This window comes from Dromiciops gliroides, chromosome 2 (genome assembly GCF_019393635.1).
Source record: "Dromiciops gliroides isolate mDroGli1 chromosome 2, mDroGli1.pri, whole genome shotgun sequence".
Lineage (NCBI taxonomy): Eukaryota > Metazoa > Chordata > Mammalia > Microbiotheria > Microbiotheriidae > Dromiciops > Dromiciops gliroides.
The window spans coordinates 475,914,543-475,924,892 of NC_057862.1; the positions used below are offsets into that span (position 1 = coordinate 475,914,543).

At 38.2% G+C, this 10,350-nt stretch overlaps 1 protein-coding gene across 1 annotated transcript in view; it reads left to right on the top strand.

Annotated features, from left to right (window-relative positions):
* LCLAT1 (lysocardiolipin acyltransferase 1) overlaps positions 1 to 10,350 on the top strand; it is a 134,171-nt gene extending 123,821 nt beyond the window's left edge. The window contains exon 6 of the mRNA XM_043983738.1: positions 8,108 to 10,350. Coding sequence (XP_043839673.1) covers positions 8,108 to 8,610 — 503 coding nt within the window. The 3' untranslated portion in view covers positions 8,611 to 10,350. The remainder of the gene's footprint in view (positions 1 to 8,107) is intronic.

A 10,350-nucleotide genomic window follows, 5' to 3' on the forward strand; every position in this document is an offset into this window, starting at 1 on the left:
CTTTTAGAGGAAATACCTACATTCAAGATCCCACAAATTGCTTGAAGACTATACCATATTAAAAGGGACAGGTCTATGTATCAGATCCTTTTCTTATAATCCCAGCAATGTGGCATACTGAAAAAGACTGAGTTCGGAAGACCTAGATTCAAATTCCATCTCTGCTGTTTACTACCTTGAGCTAGTCCCATAACTTCAATGAGCGTGGCCTCTGAGGTTCCTCCGAAGCCTAGATCTATAAAATTAGCCACTAAACTACACAGGCTTTAAATAAGTTAATCACTTTATGAGTGGGGATAGTGTCATATACATAACCAAATTTACTAATATGTTATCCCTGAACATGTTAGTACTGTGGCTGTGTAGATAGATCCATCTCCTCACTTTCTTAACTTTGTAAATGTCCAGATAAGTCTTATAATCTTTATTCAAAATTGCCAAGGTTATTAGGGTTACTTGAAGTAAACTTTCTTAGTGACAACAAATTTTGGTGTTCTCAAGTGCTAAGAAAATTCTCGGGGCAGCTAGGTGGCACAGTGGATAGAGCACCGGCCCTGGAGTCAGGAGTACCTGAGTTCAAATCCGGCGTCAGACACTTAACACTTACTAGCTGTGTGACCCTGGGCAAGTCACTTAACCCCAATTGCCTCACTTAAAAAAATTTTAAAAAAATACTAAAAAAAAAAAAATTCTCACTACCACTTTCTAGTTTAAATGGTTTATTGTGCTTATTCTGACTAGCAGAAGTTCTAAATGCTCTTACATTTATGCTACTAAGTATCTTCTTTCAATTGCACATTGGCTTATAGGCTAATTGAGCTAGAAGAGTCCTTAGAGGTACTTTAGTTCAAATTCCACTTTTTACAAGTGAAGAAGCTAAGGCTCAAAGAAGGGAAATGACCTACTTAAGGTCAAACAGGAAGTAGGTAAAAAACTTGAGAGGAAGAGAACAAAGTATAAGACCCAGTCTTTGTTAGGGGAGGAATTTAAAATATAGCTGGGAAGATAAGACATTAAGACACGAGATTATTTTTACAAAGGAGTTAAATACAAAATAAATAATAAAATCTAAGATATTTCAAGGTAGTATATAATTGAGTTCAGGCAAGTGAATGATCAAAATTTGGAGATAGATATTGCAGGATTTATTCCATTTTTAGATGAAGAAACTTATGCTCATCAAAATTAAGTGACTTACTCATGGCCACTATTTGAACCCAGGTCTTTTTGATTCCAAGTCACTCTATCCACTATACCACACAGTCTGAGAGAGGGAGGAAGAGAGACTGAGACAGTTCAGTCATGAGACAATGAACTGATGGAGGTGGCAATAATGAAAGTCCCATTACTCTTTTCTTTAGTCATCACTTTAAGTTTCTGTTCACCACTTATGCCAGTGGTTTAATTCCTCCTTGAAATAGTATCCTATAAGTCGGGTAAATACCAATACATACATGGTTCTTGGTTTGTTGCTTTGCCAACCAGGAGGTTTTCACACATGTGATTAACTGAATATAAAGGATTGCATTAACTAATCAATCTTACTTTTCCATTAAAAAATACTTTGGCTTTTCAGCAATCTTGGTTATTTAGGTTGTGATTTTCCATGATCAAGACCCTTTGGCATCACAAGGAGTAATTTTGTGTTAAAATGACTTTCCCTGTAGAATTTTAGTTCTTGTGATCCTACCTATCCTTTCTCTGAAATGTGTTCCCTTAAAATCTAGTTTTTATATATATATATATATATAAGACTACCTGGTTTTCCTGCCCTCCTTTATCACAAAGTCTAAGGTAGTGGCTATTTCCCCAGCAGGTCGCCATCTTTAATTATCAATGCTATTAAATATCCAAGAGGCCATCTAGTCCAGTCCATACCTGAGCAAGAATATACACCTGGCAAGTGGTCATCCAGGTGTTGCTTGAAGATTTCCAGTCAGTGAGACCCTAGGACCTTCCAAGGAGGAGGTTCATTCTACTTTTAGATAGATAAACAATTATGTTTAGAAATGTTTCCTTGTCTTAAATCTAAGTCTGCTTCTCTGCAACTCCAGTCTTCCTGGTTCCTCTTCTGGTAGAATAAGCAGAAATGCCAAGTAGACCATAACCATAGCATTCCCCTAATCTTTTAGACCAGTCTGGTTTAACCTATTCTTGATGAAACTGTACCAGCTCTTTGTGATCACAGCTTCCTTTTCTTAATGTTCACTAACCATCCCTCTAATAATATTTTCTGGATCCCCCCCCAGGAGTTAGCTTTCTGACTTGTAGTTTGTGGACTAAATCCTTTTGGAAATTGTTTTCCTTAGCAGAGAAGGAACATGAGTTAAGCAGTGTGCTCTCTCACTCTCTTCTTTTCCACTATTATTCCTTATTTATTGTCCCATCTACTTTAAACTATAGTTCTCTCTTTTATAAAATTTCTCTCTCTCTCTCTCTCTCTCTCTCTCTCTCTCTCTCTCTCTCTCTCTCTCTCTCTCTCTCTCTCTCTCTCTCTTTTTGCGGAGCAATGAGAGTTAAGTGACTTGCCCAGAGTCACACAGCTTTTAAGTGTTCAAGTGTCTGAGGGCAGATTTGAACTCAGGTCCTCCTGAATCCAGGGCTGGTGCTTTATCCACTGCACCACCTAGCTGCCCCCTATAGTTTCCTTCTGACTTTGAGCCACTCTACTTACAGGAATATGCTATACTTTAGTATTCATCTTCCATTAACTACCCTTTTCCCTTCCCATCTTTGGTATTTCTTTTTTAAATTCTTCATATGTTGTTTACTTCTCTTTGTATCCCTGACAGTCTCTTTAGACTCATATTTCCTATTCCTCATCAGATTTCTTGTTTATACACTCAAAATTCCATTCTTGAGAGCTTTTTATCCCTCTTAGACTGACTTACTCTATAGAATTAGTTCACAGATCCTATCCTTTTTCTAAACCCTTTGAAATCTGTCTTCAAACCAGATGCATGTTAGACCATACCCATTTTTTTTTTGTGTGTGTGTGTGTCACAGATTCTAGGATTCTAAGGCTCCCCTTACCTGTTACGTTATATTTCCAGATCCAAGTTACCAATTCCTTATTGTTGGGGAGCATCAGAAGCAGAATAAAATTTGCCTCTTTATTTTCTTAACCTTTGAAGGATGAAATTGTTATTAAGATAATGGAAATTTTATTAATCCTTCTGCTTTAATAAGAGAGAGCTCCTGTAGATGTGTCCAGTCACTACTGTTGTCATTTCTCTGTACCAAGCTTGTGATCTGGACTCTGGACTATCCACCTATTTCCTCATTCATTTCAGCTGAACTACAGGATATTCAGAAGGTAGTCTTGCTTCTGTTCTGCATCTGTTTATCTTCACCACCAACCTTTTCTTGCTCTGGTACCTATATTTTCTTACAAATTTATCTTCTTAATATACAATAGTACTCTTGCCTTCCCCCACTTTTTTTTTAACTTATCCTGTTTATTTGGAATAATATGCAATCCCAAAAGCATATGACAGTCATAGCTTTCAGTTCATTAAATATTACTGCTTCTTGAAACGTCAGATTAACTTTCTTACATTGGGAGTTTCTACTTCTTATGCCCATATTTTGTGTATTTTTTGTGTATTTCTGTATAGATGTTCAAGATCATATGTTTTATTGCTTATTCATTTCTTGGGTTTTGTCTTCTGTGAATTTTTGTGCATCTCTACTACTCTTCTCATATTTTAGCTATTGTAGATGGTATCTAGCTCAGAAAGACTATATATAGGCCATTTTCTCCTTCCTTGATTCCTTCCTTTTCAGTCTAAAGTCCTCTAATTATGTTTTCAAGACTCTAGACAAATTCATTCTTACCAGCCTTTGTTGGGCTGCTTCCAAGAATGGAGTATACTTAATCCTTAATTGTATGCTGTGGTCCAGAAATCTAAATCCCAATTTTAGATACCATCATTGTAAGCGGCTGTTTACTTCCCACATTTTGCCTTTCTCTTCTGAAGCCCTTGCCTTCAGGCAGCATAACTCAGTGTTGCCATGTGACTTTGGAAAAATCTTTTGCCAGATTTGTAATCTGGAAAAGGGGGCCTGCAAGAATTGCTTTTCTTATCAAAAGGATATTCCACAGTTCTATGAAGCAAAATGTTGTGAGACAAAACAAGCACTTGAAATGCCTGCTGTATATTCCAAGCTCATTGAATCAGAGAAGAAACCATATAAATTGGTGCTAACAAATGAAAAACTAAGTGAAGGGAAAGGCTTCCCAGGGGATGTGACATCTAAATTGGAGCTTGAAAGAAGCTAAGGATTCTAAAAAAGTTGGAGGAGTTCTGTGCATTCCAAGCATACTGAACAGAATAGAATGCCAAATTCAGGGAAGGGCATGTAAACCAGTTTGATTAGAACATAAGTGTGTGGAGAGGAGCAATGTGAAATAGAGACTGGAGCCAGCCTATGGAGGACTTTAAACAAGCTGAGTAGTTTGTATTTTATGCTACAGACAGTAGGGAACAAAGAGCAGGTGAGTGACAGGGCCACACCTAGGAAAATGATTGTGACAGCTGGGTGGAAAGTGGATTGGAAAGGATTGAGCCTGGGCACAGGAACATCCTTTAGGAGGCATTTGGATTAGGCCATGGTAGAGATGAGGATTGTCCAAATTAAGGTATTATCATCTGTGGGAATGGAAGGAAGGGGACAGATATGAAAGAGGCTTTAAAGCCACAGTTGGCAAAGCTTGGTAAATGATCACATGTATTAAGACCCTACTATGAGCAAGACCTTGGGAATACAAAAACAAAAAGCAAAAGACACTCCCCCTCCAAGAAAAAAAAAATTCCTCGAGGGCTTTTCTTATACCAGGGCATATGTGACAACATGTAAACATATAAATAAAAAATAATTTCGGGGCAGCTAGATGGCACAGTGGATAGAGCACCAGCCCTGGAGTCAGGAGTACCTGAGTTCAAATCCGGCCTCAGACACTTAACACTTACTAGCTGTGTGACCCTGGGCAAGTCACTTAACCCCAACTGCCTCACTAAAAAAATAAATAAATAAATAAATAATAATAATAATAATTTCAATGGTGAAAGAGTTTTAACCTCAGTGGGGGGGGTGTGTGCGGGTGAATAACATAAAAAATGTTTTTTAATCTCAGCTCTGCTCTCATGGCTACATGCTATTCCTTTTATTCAGATTGACTATCCCTGTTCCCACAGAATCTATTCCATACATTGTCATCTCTTCTTAAACTATCACTTTCTCCCAACTTCAACTAAGTACCTTTTCTCATACTTCACTAAAAAAAAATATGAGGCCATCTTGTCTCATGCTTCTTTCTAATTCCACTTCTCAAGTCACCTCAGCATCATCCCCTATTCTAGTCTCTATTACTCCGGTCTCAAGAAGTGATAGGCCTCTTGGCCAAAGTCAGACCTGTGCTCATGTACTTGATCTCACTGTGAAGAGGTCCAAAATGACATCACTATGTTGGGGTCAAGGTACAGTGTGTCCAACTGTGACTGATCAAAGTAATTTGAACTCCAAAGGCTCTACCACAGTTTGGACCCAAATAGTCCATATAAATATTTGGAGTGGCAATGTCTCCAAACTTACACATCTGGTGTTTCTGTTGAGCCACTGCAGTTCTGCTTTGTTCATAGAGCACAGTGTCTTCTTTGGTGCAGGCACACCACGCTGGGCAGTCCTATACCAGTGTCTCCCATGTCTCATGATAGATTCCATAGTTCTTTAGTGAGAACTTGAGAGTGTCCTTGTATCTCTTCTTCTGACCTGCATGTGAGTGTTTGCCTTGTTTGAGTTCTCTGTAAAATAGTCTTTTAGGCAGTGTATGTTTAGCATTCAAAGAGTGTGGCCAGCCAATCAGAGTTGTACTCTCTGCAGTAGAGTTTGAATGCTTTGCAGTTCAGCTGAAGAAAGGACCTTGGTACAGACACTGATACCTTATCTTGCCAGGTGATCTTCAGAATCTTCCCAAGACATTCAAATGGATGCAGTTGAGGTTTTTTTGGTTTTTTTTTTGCGGGGCAATGGGGGTTAAGTGACTTGCCCAGGGTCACACAGCTAGTAAATGTCAAGTGTCTGAGGCCGGATTTGAACTCAGGTACTCCTGAATCCAGGGCCGGTGCTTTATCCATTGTGCCACCTAGCCGCCCCGCAGTTCAGTTTCTTACCATGGCACTGGTATATTGTTCAGGTTTCACAGGCATACAACCAATGGCTTCTACTTCCATTCTAATGAATGGTACTGGAGAATTGTGCTAACTTACTGATCTAGCCCACTGCCAGTTTATGTTTTCTCATTTTGATTGGTCCCTCACTACAGCAGGGCAGTCTTATTATTCCTCCCTAATCTCTATTACACTGATCTCATCAGCTGTTCCAAACCTTATCTTCTCTGTTCAAACTTATCATGCCCCAAACTCACATAGCAGAGTACCTCAACCTTTACTGCAAGAACAAAAGTCATTTGCCTTTAGTTCCCTCCTCCTACAATAATGACATCTAAGAACTCTAATGTTATCCTTCATTCTTTTCTCCTCTCCTCTTCTTTGTATAGGAGATGGACCTTCTTGCCAAGATCAGCTCATAGTCACAGTCATAGGCAGTCATAGATTTACAGTTAGATGGGACTTTAGAAGACATTAAGTCCAACCTCCTCATTTTACAGATAAGGAAACTGAGGCTGAAAAAGGTTAAGTGATTTTACCAGGGTCACACAGCTAGTAATTGAGGTAGAATTTGAATCCATATTCTCCTGATGCCAATTGTAGCTTTGTATTCAGTATACTGTAATACTTTTTATTTCATATCCTTCTGTCTCCTCCAGCAAATTGACCCCAGAAACATCTCCTAATATTTGGTATACTTCTACATAACTAGTTCCTTTTCTTCTTCATACAAACATGATCAAGTTTCCCCATATCCTTGAAAAGCCCTGATTTGACACTACCACCACCTTAAACTATTATACTGCATCTTCTTCCTTTTCACAACTAATTTCGGGTGGAGAACTGTCTACATACTTATTACTTCTACTTCTTGTCTTATTCACTCTTTAATTCCTTGATATCTGACTTCCAGCTTCATCACTCAGCCAAATTGTTGAATGAAACCAATTTCTCCAAAGTGACCCTTGATAAATTGCCAAATCTGATAGTCTTTTCTCATTCCTCATGCTTCTTGACCTACCTACAGATTTGAAACTCTTGACCACACCTTCTCCAGGATACTCTCGCCTCTTTTGGTTTCCATGATGTTGTTGTCTCTTGATTCTTCTCCTTACCACTTTGCCCCCTTTTTAGTCTCCTTTGCTGGATTATCATCCACATGATACCACATAAATCTGTATTTCAAATCTTATTACTTTTTACTACCTTGCTTCATTTATAAACTGTGCCACCTTTGTGGTAAGGGAGCATGACCTTTGGTGAGTTGAAGTACATGTTATCTTCATGATACTCACAGAAGACTGGCAAGAGGCCTGTATGAGTTTGTGGTGCAGCACTATAGAATCCTGGTATTGGAGTCCTGCCTTCAATTTGTGGCTATACTATTATAACTCTTACCATTTGGGGCAGCTTACTTACTGTAGATCTATAAGTATTTTCTTATCTATAAAACAGAATTGGACTGAATGCCTTCACGTTCCCTTGGGGCTCTAGGCAAGTCACTTAACCCCAATTGCCTCACCCAAAAAAAAAAAGCAGGTGAATAAGGATTTTGAATGATTGTGTACCACAAGAGTAGATCAGTCGCTTTTTGGAAGAAAGGATAGTTCTTGTGTTGTTTGATGTCTTATTTCAATTTGAAGTTATCCTTTTCACCATTTCATCTTTGGATTCTGGATTGCTATTTCTATAGTTCAGTTTCATTTTTATCCCACTTCTCCTTCCCCCTATTTATATGATGATCAGTAAGAAAAATAGCTGAAAGTAATTAGTAAATATTGATCAAACTGCCACAGTATATTATTATTTATTGCCTGTATTTTTCCTCTTTGTTAATTTTTTCAGTTTTTACTGTTTTCAGGCCTGCTGTGGAATTTAATCAACACTACTAGAAAAGTCGAGATTGCTTTATCTTTGCTTATTTTCTTCCAACCTAGGTAAGAACCTTGACGCCATCCATGATGTCACTGTGGCATACCCTCATAACATTCCTCAGACTGAGAGGCACCTTTTAAATGGAAACTTTCCCAAGGAGATCCACTTTCACATCAGTAGATATCCATTAGAAACCCTACCAGACTCCAAGGAGGAACTTCAGGTCTGGTGCCACAAACGATGGCAAGAAAAAGAAGAGCGACTCCGTACGTTCTATGAAGGTTCGAAGAATTTTGAATTCACAGGGAAGAGTACTATTCCCCCTTGCAAATCAGAGTTCAGGGTACTACTGATCAAATGGATGTCTATCCTCTATTGGACCTCCTTCACCATTGCTATGTTTACTCTCTTATATTTCTACAGCATTGTTCGGTGGTATTTTTTTATCACAATTGTCTTTTTTGTGCTACAAGAGAAAATATTTGGTGGACTAGAAGTTATTGAACTTGCATGTTACCGGTTCTTATGGAAACGACGAAGTGTAGATGACAAGAAAAAAGACTGAAAATATAGGATTCAAAGGCAAGAAACTTAAGAGATTTTTAAAATATGTTCTACGTACAGCCTTTGTAAACAGAAGATTTTTTGCATGAAAATTTCAAATCTTTCTTACTACCATCATTCTTTGTTAAAGACATTTTGCACTTGATTTTGTGAAAAGGAAAAAAAAAACATGTTGCTCTATATGAAAATAGTTTTTAATCTCAGAATGTAATTTTAATATTGTTTCAGCCAGGAGATACAGAGGTGAAATAATTCTTGCTGGATTATTAAACAATCATTAGGCTTGTTAATAAGCAAGGTACACAGTGGATTTGTAAACTCCAATCCTATCATCCAGCCAAATTGTGTAGCCAAAGGAGATAGATCTGTGACTTGTAACCCCTAGCACAATTCAGATCTCCACACTGAAGAGTGGAGGTAGGTCTCTTCACTGATTCATGTGAGTTATCTCTTTCTTACCTTTTCCTCTATATTGCCCTGACCATCCTTTTCCCCAAAAGCCATCCTCATTCCAGTTTCCTCTAGGCCCTTGACTGAAACTTCCTGTCCCACTTAAATTAGTCACAAGATTTGACAACCGATCTACACGAAGAATGTGGTAATTCATGAGAGGCTAATAGTTGGGTTTTGGTGACCTACAGAGTGAAAAACCATGTGTGCCCTTTTGCCCATGGAGGGAATCAGGCCTATGAGTAAACAGAGGCTTTATCATCTTCTAAACCACACTTTGAATTTTGCAATGAGAAATTTTGCTAGTTTTCACATCTTCATTTTGTTATTATATGATCAGTGCCAGTTTTCCTTCAGTATATTGGTAGTTGGTACCTTTTTGCCCCTGGGAGGCCTATATGAAAAAACATGTACTGCTATCTTTTTCTTCCCTTCCCTCTCCCCAAAAAAGCAGAGTACAATCTGAAATTGCTAAAACAAATTGGATTCTCAAGTGTTTCTGAAAGACTGCAGAAAAGGGAAGGCTATGTTCTTCTCTGTATATAAAAATCTGAGTTTAGCCCTTTAAAAAAAAAAAACTGCCTTTAAACAAAGCAGTTATTGGTAATAGCCAAAAGAATTTCCCATCATATCTCTGACAATTGAAACTATACTTTTGACCTAATGATATGGAACTCATTAGCAACACGGTTCAACAGCTTGACTTTCTTTTTGTCTTGGGCCACTTCTTTCAATAGCAGCATTTAGACTTGCCCTTGACCAGTTTATTCAGCTAAATGTGGCCACCAGTGGAAAGTCCAAGGAAGTAGCAACATGAACTTTCAGTCCCTTTATGAGGCAAGAAAAACTCTGTGGTTTCTTCCTCTTAGCAACTGGCTTCTCTTCCATAATATGGAGATAGTGGATACAGGTATGAAAATACAAAGCAATTAAAGCCATTGGCTGTTAGCAAATCTCATGGCTTTGTTACAGCCTTAAACAACCTCTAAAGTCATTCACTGCATTGTGTACTTTGCTCGCTGAAGTTTGTCCGTGGCCTACAGAAAAGGGAAAGCTGTGTTTCTTCTCTGTGCATAAAAATCCAATTTTAGCCCTTTAAAAAAAAAAAAGCCTTAAACAGAAGCACTTATGGGCAGTAGCCAAAATTAAATACATAAGAATTTCCCGTCATATCCCTGACAGTTCAAACCATGCTTAGTTAAAACTTTTTGTGCCGGACAGCTTTGTTCTGCAGTCAAAGAGGTAAACACACAGTAAGTATGGCTTACTGAGCAAATTCTTGCAGGAAGTA